The 12,696-nt window shown below is 41.8% G+C and overlaps 1 protein-coding gene across 2 annotated transcripts; it reads right to left on the bottom strand.

Moving 5' to 3' along the window:
- Positions 1–2,156: 2,156 nt before the first annotated feature.
- Positions 2,157–12,265, bottom strand: LOC131258039 (homeobox-leucine zipper protein ATHB-15-like). Of its 2 annotated transcripts, none has more exons than XM_058259080.1 (19): positions 11,546–12,265; positions 10,474–11,461; positions 10,205–10,364; positions 10,008–10,108; positions 9,828–9,918; positions 8,695–8,790; positions 8,478–8,591; positions 8,312–8,395; positions 8,005–8,160; positions 7,824–7,898; positions 7,438–7,544; positions 7,168–7,360; positions 6,500–6,685; positions 6,266–6,346; positions 5,231–5,365; positions 4,679–5,004; positions 4,022–4,127; positions 3,688–3,837; positions 2,157–2,454 (listed from the first exon to the last, which is right to left on the bottom strand). In XM_058259080.1, exons 2-19 carry the CDS (start codon positions 10,683–10,685, stop codon positions 2,308–2,310), a joined length of 2,520 nt encoding a protein of 839 aa, XP_058115063.1. In that variant the 5' UTR covers positions 10,686–11,461; positions 11,546–12,265; the 3' UTR covers positions 2,157–2,307. The 2 variants fall into 2 exon arrangements, with proteins under 2 accessions (XP_058115063.1, XP_058115057.1); XM_058259074.1 differs by having other exon boundaries at positions 10,474–10,736.
- Between the last annotated feature and the right edge of the window lie 431 nt (positions 12,266–12,696).

The following is a 12,696-nucleotide window of genomic DNA, read 5'->3' as shown; positions in this document are numbered from 1 at the left end:
CCTATATCCAGCATCTCTGCTGTACACAAGCCACTCGTTGTCTAGCACTGAGGATAAACGTACAGCTTGTGGCTAAAAAATTAGACTGTTTAACGGTACATGCAAGTGGACGGTTTACAAGAAATTGAGTAAATAAAAAAGATTGTTCAATGACTGTTAGTGACCGTCCAAAAGCAAAGATCGAGATGATTTTCATGTACGGCCTAGTCCTTGTAAAGGATCATGCCATGGCTAAGATCACAATAACCATCAAGACTGTTCGACAATCGGTGTGTGATCTTTGAACAATCCATTACATGGGGTGGTCCCACAAATCTCCCTCTAGATGAATGCTCGACCATAGCGAGCCATCAACGCTGGCAACTGGCAAACCTGAGTTAAAAGAAGAGTAATGTGATATGGGGGTGATCTTTGCAGTTTACACATAGACTTGGACAAGTAGGTACAGTGGTTCGGTAATCCAGACCATCACTGCTATCCCACCATAGATGGAGTATGCCGAAGAACCAGCTCGGTCCGTGGTGCAAACATGCAGATCAACAGTACCTTCTTTTCCATCCACATGATGCTTAATTCATGTGGGACATCAACACCAAGAGAATGGTGGGACCCACGAGGATCAGCTAGCACATAAATTCAGGCCTATCCTCTCATTAGGTGGGCCACAGTAAAAAAAAAAAAAAAACAATGAACAACCAATGGTCTATCTTAACATATAGAAGTGGCCCACCTAGTGAGTGGATCGGCCTGATAATCTAGAATGGCGATCTTCATCTTCACATGATGGCCTACGGTATTCATGGTACTGATGTCTCAATTAAGTGCCATATTGACGGAAAAGATGGTAGGTACCACAAGTAGCGGTACCGTTGCCTGTAGGCGATCAGTTCCCATAACCTCCTTGGAGTTGGAGACATTGGCAAATCCCGTACCGCAACGGCACCGTGGGCCCACATTTCAAGAAGGCACGAAAAGAGAGGAGTGGATGGCTTCGCCGTCTATTTTGCTTCCGGCAGAAGTGAAAGCTTACCAAACCTCACTCACGCGCCCCTTTCCAGTGTCGGCCATGTGAGACGACTCCACGCCCTTTTTGCTTTCTTTTCTTTTTGTTTCTTTTTCCTCAAAAGGAACACGCCACCTAGCGTCTGACGGAACCTCCAACGACCAATCCCATCCTCTGCGTCCCTACCTCCAAACCGCAGGGATATTTGATACGCTGACAGAGCATGACTCGTACACGCACGTAGCTCAATTTCTAAACCATTCAATGGGTCAAAGGAGCACGCCAGCTGGACGATCCTAACCGTAGGATCGGATTGGTGGATTCAAAACGCACACAAGTCCAAATTCCACTGATCAAAGGGTAAGAACCGTGCCCCATCTGGGGTGGGGCCCATGATTTGAAGGAAAAGATGGGCGCACATGGGTGCGAGTATCCGTGGAGCATCATATATGTGGACCATGGCTCATTTACGGCGGTGCGCAAAAGGAAGTCAAACCATTTAAACTGCAGCTGCTTGTGGACCCCTCCATCGGGCAACACATGCTGGGACGCGGATTTCCTGCGAAAGCCTTTAGCAGGAAGTTCCTGCGCAAGGATTCTGGATGGGGCCCATTGTGATGTTTGTTAGAAATCCAACCCGTCCATCCGTTTTTTGAGATCATTTTAGGACATGAGACCTAAAATGATTAGGATCCAAAACTCAAGTGGGCCATACCAGATGAAACAGTGGGGAAAGGAATTCCTAACGTTGAAACCTTCCCAGGATCCACCTTGATGTTTATATTCCATCCAAACCGTTTATAAGGTCATTTTCACTGAGATGAAGTGAAAAAGTTTAGAAATTAAACTGATACAAAACTTTTGTAGCCATATAAATGTTTCAACGGTGCTCACTAAATCCCCACTATTTCCTCTCGTGTGGCTCACTTGAGTTTTTGATCATCCCCATTTTTGGTCACGTCCTGAAATGAACTCGAAAAACGGATGGATGGAGTTGCTTTCTCACAAACATCGTAGTGGGCCCCACACAGAATCTTGCGCAGGAACTTCCTGCGAAAGGCTTTCGCACGGAAATCCGCGTCCCACATGCTGGATGGGCTTGCGGTGTTGCGGATGCAATCAAATGAACTGGAAATGGCACACATGATCAAGGTGAGAAAACAAAATGCAACCCATATTTTAACCCAGTGACAATCCAAGGGGTTAGGCAAAACCAGGTTCTTAACCACATGAAAGCAAAAGAAAAGGTTGTTAAGGTTTGAAAAAAAAAAAAAAACTAGGTTTCTGTTTCGAGGGAGAGAGCTTCAGACAAAAGACCAGTTGATGAACATGAAAGCAATGCAGTGAGCGTTCTCTTCCTCGTTCAAAACCTTCCACGCCACCGCTCTTTCATATGAGATGGGCCTGCCCATGCTTGATACGCAGATACCTCCTTGAAGGCATGTAAATCCCTGCCATTATATTATTACATAAAGGAAATAAGGTATATTTAAAAATAGAATAAAAGGTGCTCCAAATAAGAGGCTCGGAAACTGGCAGAATTCTAAGTGAAGCCATAACAATCTCTCTGAGAAATATTACTCTTTAACACAGTTAAACCTGACAAGGCATGGGAGAAATGATTTAAAAGTTTGAAATACCCATATCAGAGGCACAATCCCCCTGCCATAATTCCATTGTGGCGTTTCTCTGCCATCATGATTTTACGACTCAGACGTGTCCAGATATTGACTTGGCTCCAGTACCACCCTATACAGATTGGATAGGAACCCCAAGTCACCCCTGACACAGGCAAGGCAGAGGCTGAACTTGTCAATCCGTGTCACCATGTCATTCGACCCTGTCCACCATATAATTTCTCAAAGAGTCTGTTTGACCTTTATATCAGGATCACCAGCATGAGTCATATGCCATGGGACTCATCTTAGATGTTCTTCGGAACTGTCCATCTTCAAGACACCATTGTCAATGGGTTATGGCCCAATAACCACACTGAAAGGGTGATCCTGATCATGATTTGCGTAATGTGCACCCATTGAAAATTTCCCAGCGGTCAACAATGAGCTACCTTGGAGATGGACAGAATCATACATTTCAGCACTAGTAACTTGGCTGTATGGCTGTAGAATATCACTGGGAACATTAATGGGTATTGGTCATCAGACCATCTTTTCATGGTGATGATCCTGATCCCCAACACGGGCGGAACAAATGCCATTTTGCTGTCTAAAACAATAACTAAAATGGCAATTTCAGGCGATAAATGCCATACTTCTGTCAACCATTAAAAAAGCCGACTAAGTACATTCTATGTTTTGTAGTAAAAGAACTCAATAAAATTGTATATTCTATGATTTGTAGTTAAAGAACTCAATAAAATTGTATAATCTATGATTTGTAGTTAAAGAACTAAATAAAATCTCATCCTAGGCTTAGACTGGGTTACCGTAAATGACAGAAACACCCTTTGAATACACTTTCAAGAGAGAAAACAGAGGAACCCTTCTTGAAAGGGAACCTCATCATTTAAAACCAGGTATTAAGTAAGAAATCTTTGAAATGAGGGTGGCTTGGCAGTCGGCTACCATCACCAGAGAAAACAATGTCGTTTTTTGTAAAATTGAGGAACGCATCAAGTCATTGACCATTTTCCTATCTTTTTCTGCAAGGACAAATTGACAGACCTGCTGCATTATCTGTGGGAACTCAGTGTAAAGAGCCTTCCGTCCATGGTCATCGAATATCTTCTCCAGAGTTATGTCTTGCAGTGCAACCAAGGTCGTCTCCAGCATGTCAAGACCTGCCTGATTTGCAAAGTTGAAAATTGGTACTGCCTGCTTACATTATGAAGGAATGAAGATTATTAGTGTGCAAAAATCAACGCTCTAAATTAGAACAAAAATTATCTAACAGAATGAGAATAATCCTGCAAAAGGAGAAAATTTGCAATTGAACTGAAAATCCAAAACAGTCTTCATTCTCCCATAACAAAATTACAGTGAAAACAGGCATGCGAACCTTCAAAGAGCAGCACATGATTGCATCTGAGTGATGCCAAAGTGTTTTCAGAACAGATTCGCTGCCATCAGTAGCTTGTTTGAGTAGCTCCACACCCAAATGGCGCCTGCAAAAAGGAAAATTGCTATCAAGCAGAATCCTTTCTAATTAGGCTTTCCACCTTTTCTAGCTGTAGAAAAATTGGATTTCCAAGAGCATTTTTGTCAAAATTTAGATCTCATTACTAAGCCACTAGTGACATAAGGCGCAGATTACAGAGCATGAGGAATTATATGATCCTCAACCTCAGGATATGCATAGCATCCCTGCATGTGGAGTCTACACAGGTGGGTCTGTTGTTTGCGGATCCAAGACCAGTGATGATGTGAGGAGCCCCAGCTGGACACGATTAAAAAAAAAAACCCAGTGATCAGAAGGTTCTAGACATCCAATCTTTGGCCTTCCTTTTCCATTCAATGTGTAACCTCGCTGTAATTTTATCTCATCCATCCACTTGCAGGCCACTGATCAAAGGATTAGCCATCAGGGAGGTTCTCTCTGTTCTTCTTTACATTATCATTTCCATATGACATATTATAAAACAGTCAAGAACAGTTCATACAAGGTTAGGTGGAAAAAAAATAAAAATTGTGAGGTTCATATGACAATATGACATACCTGTAGCTGTGACAGATCCAACGAGCAAGTGTAAGTGCTTCAGGAGTGCCAGGTGGCGGGCGGAGCCCCCCATGAGAACCAAGGCGAGATGGTGAGAGGGCAAGTGCAACTCTTTGGACAGAAGATATAATGCTGCGAACATACTGTCGTGCCATGGCAGCCACACTTTCCTGAAGGTGACTTTCAAATGCAAATTGAAACGCTATCGTCATCACAGACCTGGTGCTGCTACGATTGCCAGAATAATCTCCCGATGGCCTATTGCCAGTGGGCCCTACTTCAAGAGCCGAAGCAAGATCCAATGTTCGATTTGGACTGGAGGCATCCTGCATTGTTTAAAAGCAACAAGATTCAGGAAAGCAACCTCTAATGGAACAAAGGAACTTGAACTAGAGCATTTTCTTGACAAATCATCTAAAAATACCAACGTCTAACACCTTCCTGTATGTTTGTGTACTATAACCAAACATTATTCTGATAAACCAAGATTTGCAACTAACTAAATAATACTTATAAATGCAAAAAAAATAAAAAATAAAAAAAATAACTCACCACCCTAGTATCAAGAGGAATTATGCGAAAACCAGAAGGTAGCAATGGCAGGTCATCAGCTAAAGATGCGTCAATGGGAGCAAAAATGAGTTCAGCACAGGTTCCCACAGCATTCTCATCCACTCCGCTACAGAGCTGTCAAACAGTACACATGACCACATGCCATTCAGATGAGAATCATAATCACAAGTTAATCTCTTGAAAGTTAATATAGCTAGTTAAACCCTGACCATCAGCATATGTAACAGTCAGAAATAGAAATTTGCCTTGTTTCAACCAAGATCTAGTGGCTTAAAATATGTAGTAAAAAGAAACCTTCAGTGTTTTGATCACTAAGAAAAAAGACTTACTTCAGATATCCTTGATGGCTTGATCACTAATAAAAATGACTTCAGAGTTCAGATCAAGGATATCAATTTGTCAAATATTATATAATTTCATCTTTCAATTTTCAAGTTAAAAAGAATTTTCATTGTAAAGTGGTCTATTGCAAAAAAAGGGCATCATCTAGTTTTCAACTGTTCCACACATATTGGCACATTTATGGATTCTGCTTATCTATTTCTTACGAGTAAGCTTCAGCGGATGAGAGATCATTGATGTGCCCAATCAAGAGAGCAGAACACCAAGAGTATGCTGTTTCAGTTCATCAGTCCTGTCACCACACCTATTGTGGATTGAAATACCCTAGATTTTTTTCTCCATCCCAGAGAGATTTATCCTTTCAAAAGGTAAATTCTGTTACATATAACTGGATAAAAGAAGATCAATATATAAATATATCAATCTTTTTAATTTATTAAATCAGGAAAAGGTTTATGAATTTGAAATTGAACTCATACTCAACGAAGGGCTGAGCGCTATGTTAGTGTGATCTTTCAAGGTCTGCAAGAATTTGATTGTCACTCTCTAGTTACCCCCCTTCCACCTCACTAGAATCCTGATTGAGTCAAGTTGACTTTTAACACGGACCAATGAGTTTTCTAGCTGGGCTTTTGAAAAGCATTTTACAACTAGAGAAGAAAAATTACTCACTTGCAAGAGAAACGTGTCTCGAGGCATCATGGTATCCTCATGATTGTGGCTGATATTTTCCAACCTAATTACCTCCAAGAACTGTTTGGAATGTTAAAAAAAAAAAATCATTAATGGGAATAATAGTGAACTTTTTGTGTGTGTGTGTGTGTGTGTGTGTGTGTGTGTGTGTGTGTAACGAGGAACCAATAATAATGCTAGTGACCATAATTGGTAATGAGAAACATTACTTACCTCTTCATGCTCAATTGTATGAGCCAGTGGAAGGATGATCTGACCACCGAAGCCTCCCATACGAGACCCTGGTAAACTACAAGGACCAGCTTTAACAGCTGCAGCTGAATAAGCATCAATGTTACTATCAGCCCATTCTGATCGGTGTTCCCGCAAGAATCTTAGGAGCACAGCTGGAGGCACATTCTGCAAGACCGAAATGGGGAATATCAAATAGAAGAGCATACATATGTCACTAGGAAAAGAAAAGAAAAAGAAAGTGAAACCACAACTTGGATTAAATACACAATCACAAGGTTGTTGCCATCATTTGAAAAGACATGTACATTAACTTTTGCAGTTCTAGGAGGTCATACAATTACAGTATGAAGCATCATTTCCCAGACATTCCATCAAGGAAAAGAAGGTAAATGTTCCATCTTAAAGAGTCATCTTTAACTTTTCACTTAACGAAATTATCACTTCAAATAACTAAGATCCCTGCACATGTTTATCAATATATGAATAACAACAATCTGGTCATTCTCAGTTGTCTATTGTAGATTAAAAAATCCATTATTTGCTTGATAAGGGTTTTAATTAGTTTCCTCTTACATAGTTACTCCTAGAGTACTTTCAAGAAAAATACAAATAAAAATAAAAATAAATAAAAAAATCAATAATCTGACCTGTAAAAGCATGGATGCCTTGGCACACAGAACAGCATTGCTCATGGCTGGAAACCCATTTGCAAAAGCAACATTTACACCGAGCATCTTTCCAGGAGATGAGTTTACAAGGATGGTAACATCATCCATGCCGTCATTTCCCATCACAGACCAACCCTCGTCAGTAAACCCATTAAGTGCTTCATTAAAGCCCCTGTAACAGGTTCTGTCTATGAGCCATCCAATACAGGAGATACATGAAACAGAAGCATATAATACCAAAACACTCACCTGCTCAGCCTCTGACTAAGTCCTCGTAGAGCTGCAGGTCGTCTGCCCCAGCCAGTGACTGTTGAAGGAGACACATCCTGTGCAATTTGCCTTAACTGCCGCAAAGCCTGAATAAAAGAATCACAAACATAGAGTTGGATAATGAGAATTTAAACTAGCTTTTTTCTTCCACTCCTCTCCTCTCCATTATCAATCTGCTAGTTGTAGTTGAGAAAATGATGTAATTCCACTGGCTCTTTTACTAATACATCCACGTGATGTTGTGAAGAGAGAGAGAGACCCCCACAGAATTTGTGCATCTTCAACCAAAGGTGGTGTTTCAGATAATTATCAGAAAAAAAATCTGCTTTTATGTAAAGATGGAAAATGTAAGGTAAGATCCTAACCGCCATTGTTGTCTTTTGAGCAAGCACTGTTGATGATTCATACAATGGCCGTAGGACTTCAGGTACACTCCATGGCTGGTTTGAGGCAACAGCAGTTACAATTAGAAGACGTCATCAGGTAGAATGTTTAATAATGATTTGAAAAAAATGAAAAATGACCAACTGAAAAAACCAAGCATACCTCCAAATCCATATGATCGACAATGTGTATAATGGATCCACCACCTTCACAGGGCCTTATCAGGTACCCACTTGGCAGCATTTCTGCTCTCACAAAATGCTGCAGAGGTGGCATGCTCGGACCTCCCTGACTGCTGCTTAATGATCTTTCACAGACCTAAGTATTCCATAATAAACACAAGTAAACAAGTCTATTAGAATAGTTCATAAAGAATGTCACCAGCATAAGAACTTGGCAGTAGAAGGGCGACCAAAGGGAACCAATTGCTCAATCTCATTTGTATGAAAAAGATTCGCAAAAGACATACCACAAGACTACCATCTTCCAACACTGACGTATAGCGTAACAACCAGAAGTCACGAGCTGGTGCCAAAGTTGTTGGGGCATACAGCTACAGTTCACCAAATTACAAGCACATCACACTAACATGTTAAAGGCATTCAACTAGACAAATGCACAGAGTAATTAAATACCTGCATATAGAGGAGCTCGATAGTTCCACTGTTACCAGTGGGCAGCACATTTATAACTTCCACAGAACGGCAATCGCGGAACCACGAAGGTCGATCTTTGAGGATTTCTGCAACCTGAAAGAAGCTCGCGAATTAACTCTTTTTACAAGTTCAATCATAAGCAATTCAGAATACCATAAAGGAAGAAATAAAGAGAGGACATAAGAAGAAAACTTACCCTTGTGGGTTCTAGACCCACTAGGCCACAAGCTCGTGCTGCAACTCCAGTGCAACCATGAGAAATAGCAACGATTCCAATGGAATCCGGACCAGGCTGATAGACAGATCAGAAAGATATAATGAAGGCATGAATCAGTCAAGCTTTTACCCAACAAAAAATAGTAAGTGTAAACACTGCAGTCGGACAAAACTGCAAATGAAAAATATAAAAAGGAAAAAACATTTTCTCGTGTTATAAATATCATAAGAGAAAGGTTTGAAACACAGGTGGGAGTCCAACAGGAGAATGAAAAACAGATCAGTGTCTGTGCTTCCGAAAGAATGATTGGCAACAGGTCTTCCCCAAGGAATGACCCAGTGCAGAGTCTTCCCACTACATTATGATATGAAGTCCTTAGCACCAGGCAGCTTTGATGAACAGTTGGACAGGGGATGATAGATCGCATGAGGACCTTGTCACCCTGATTGGATGATCCTAACCATCCCTATTAAGTTCATTCCGTCAAACAATCCATTTTGCATGCACTTGACCAGACAGCTAATGTCATCTGATCAGTGTGATTGCAGCAGCTTAGTACAAGTTCGCGGGGGGCTCCCCTATTCAGGTCCATAATATTGAAAGGTGGGTCCACTGTCAAGCGCAGAGAACTTTCGAAGCTAGCATTGTCCAAAGTTTTCCAACTGGATCATTGACACCGTGGATTGCCGTGGAGGCACCAGACCCCCACATCACCCTGACCAGATTACTCTAAAAAAATGGGGCCCACTGTCCTCTCTTGATAGAAGGCTAGGATTGCATAATAAGGGCAACAGACAGGGGGCCTACTGCAACAGAATGGGGAGCCCACTGCCCTCTCTTGATGGATGGCTAGGATTGCCTACTAAATGTAACCGGGGAGGGAGGGGGGCCACTATCCAACAGTCCATGGCACACAGGTAGATGGTACCCACTGTTCAGTACAAAGGACTTCACACCATCATAGAAGGTCTTTGTAATGTAACATTAGTGCAAGATCTTGGCATTGGACCATTCCCATTCCCATTCTTTGTTCTATTCTGCATTTTCAAATAAAAAATAAATGTCAGGTTGTCAACACATTGATTAACATGAAAGAAACAGCGATGTATAACCTTCATCCCAGGCATTTGGACCCACTCCACGGCAGTTCCAGTGGCCTTCGATAGAAACTCTGTTAAAGTCTCCTCTGCAATGGACAGAAGTCTAGAAAAACCACGACAGGAACTTATCAACTATTAGATAGAACACAACATAAGGGAAAAGAAAAAGACCAAGAAGCCATTTTCAATTACCCTGCAGGGCTAGCATCCCTTGGCGGATGCTGTGGCGTCAAGTGGTGCTGAGTGCTCGTCACCACAGACTCACAGCTGGTGTCTGTGGTAGCTAGCGCCGTCTGCAAGTCAAAGAAAGTTTTATAATAATAATAATAATAAAAAACCAAAATACATAAGAAACTGAGACAACAAAAATTAAGAAGAAGTCCTATTACGTTTTGATTCTGCTGGCGAAAATAGCCGTTCTCATACACCAGCTGCGACACCTGCTTCTGCAACCTATCATTCTCCTCCATCAAAAGCTTATTCATTGCTGTCAGCTTCCGATTCACTGCCTGGAGGCGTGAAGCCTCCTTCCGCTGCTTCTCTCTACATCTGAAGAACGAAACGAAGCATATATTTTTAAGAGCACGAACATAAAAGTAATCAGATTAGCTTACGCCAGAACCTGCTAAAGTTACATCCTTTTTTCTTTTCATAATACCTTCGGTTCTGAAACCAGACTTTTATCTGCTTCGGCTCAATGTTGGAGAGAATCGGGCATTCTCTGATCAGCTGCTGCCGGCGAATCGAGCTTGGTTTCGGGCACTCGTGGTAAAGCCTCTCAAGGGCTTCGACCTGCTCGGGTGTGTAACGGACGTACTTTCCAGGGTCCAAACAAGTTTTCACGTCCTTACATGTTGTCACCGCCATCATCCCGTCAGATCAAAGAAGCTCCAATGACCGGATAAATAATGACCGATTTCCCTTCAAAATCGAGGACGCTTTAGATCTCAATATAAAAAACCTCAACTTGCAACAGCTATGAACTTTGTTACATTTCCTCCATCAGAAAAAAAAAACATAAAGAGGGGGCGATTTTTCTCATCAGGGCTTAAGGTGTTTTTTAATATTTTGACGCAGAAACAAAACGCCTCAAATCACTTATTTTTCTGCTCTTTCAGTTGAGAAAAACTAGAAACTGAGAATTTTATCATATATATTTTTAAAATTTCGAAGCTTTCTCTTTCTTTCTTTCTTTCTTTTTTTTTTTTTAACTTTTTTTTAATACAGAAGATTCTCAGCTTCAGGCCTGAAATGGCAGAATCGGCGACTCTTTTCCTCCTTTAACCCAAAAAACGAAGCCGAAAAAGCATCGGCAGCTGCAATTTCCCGAACTCCAAAGCGATGCGGGTATAGAGAAAGAAAAAGAAAAGAGGTAAAGGTGAGGAGAGGATTTTGATTTTTAGATCAAAGGTTATTCTCTTGATTTGAAGGTTTTCTCTCCTCTAACACGGACGAATCGAACGATTCCACTCGGCGATTCACCAGTTCTTGAAAAACTCAAACCAGAACTCGGAAATCCAATCTCGCACGAATTTCTCGATAAGCGAAGCTCGAGAAAAGGGGTGCTCGCATCAGATTTTGGCCTTGTCGAGATTTGGAGCTCTCGGGTCTCTGTACGGACGATTCGACTCGGGATTCTCCGATTCCTTGAAAAATCAAACCAGACACTAGATATACTTCTCTCAGGAATTTCTCGATAAATGTAAAAAGGTTGAGAAAAGGATCCGCACCAGAGGTTTTGCCTTTTTTAGAGATAGGATGCGTTTTCTTCTCTGAGACGAATCGGACGACTCGACTCGGTGATCCTCCTATGCCTTCAAATGCCTCAGACCAGAGAAGGAACTCATTCACTAATCGTCCGATACGACTCGGCAACCCAACGATTCCCTCGATGCATGAAAACAAGAGCCGAGAAACGACTTCTCCCCTCCGCAGAAGATATTCCTCTCAAGAACCGCAGAGCTTATCCTTCCTCCAGTTCCATCCACGGAAGAAAACCGATGGCTGAGATCTCGTCCGTAACGGCTATTCCTTGATGGAAAACAAACGTCCCTTTCTCAGCTCAGAACAGCGACGCAAGAGTCTGTACAAGCAATATTCGTCTTTACGGAGGCTTTTGAGCGTATCGTTCCTAGCCTCTGGAACATGTTAGTTTTTTCAGGAACGAAGAGTACAAGATTCCCGTGAGAGGACGAGAGCGGAGGAATCGAAACGAGAAATGCATGGAATCAAAGGGGAGACTGCCCGATTCAAGACCAGGTTTCGACCATGGCGATTCTCTGCAACTCGAATCGATCCAAGAACGGAAAATCTACGCACACTAATCGAAATCACCGCCAAAAACCCTAATTTTGGACGGAAGCAGGCCCTTTTTAATTTTCTTCTTCGTCTTCTTCTTCTTATCTCTGCTTTTGTCGCTGTGGGTTTTCTGCTCTCTCCACCGTGTTTGAAAACAGGAGGTAGGGACAGGGTTTATATAGAAAGGACTGTAAGACGAAAATGCCCTCACCTGGCATCGTTATTTCCATAACCTGGGAAGAGTTCGGTCCTCCCATGTCGCATCTCAACGTAACCAGCGTATCCCCATGTCGTGGCCCACATGCTGAGGTGATCTGATGATCTGAACCGTTCATGTTTATAAAACATTGCACCAACCATGTAATCATGACTACTCCTATCGACCGTTTGAATGCATGCAAAGTTGTCTCCAGCTCAACGAAATAAATCAGTTGATCATCATCAAGGATAAAATTCATTAATTAATTAATTTTATACACACACGCTCTACTCACGTTCAGCTCTAACTCCATAGCTACCGTTGCTGAAGGGGCTGCATATGCGACGGTCCAAATTCACGTTGGAGGTACAATGAACACTTCGT

Source organism: Magnolia sinica, chromosome 1 (assembly GCF_029962835.1).
Source record: "Magnolia sinica isolate HGM2019 chromosome 1, MsV1, whole genome shotgun sequence".
Lineage (NCBI taxonomy): Eukaryota > Viridiplantae > Streptophyta > Magnoliopsida > Magnoliales > Magnoliaceae > Magnolia > Magnolia sinica.
Note: the sequence above shows the minus strand (reverse complement) of the source record. Positions and strands in the feature narration are given on the sequence as shown.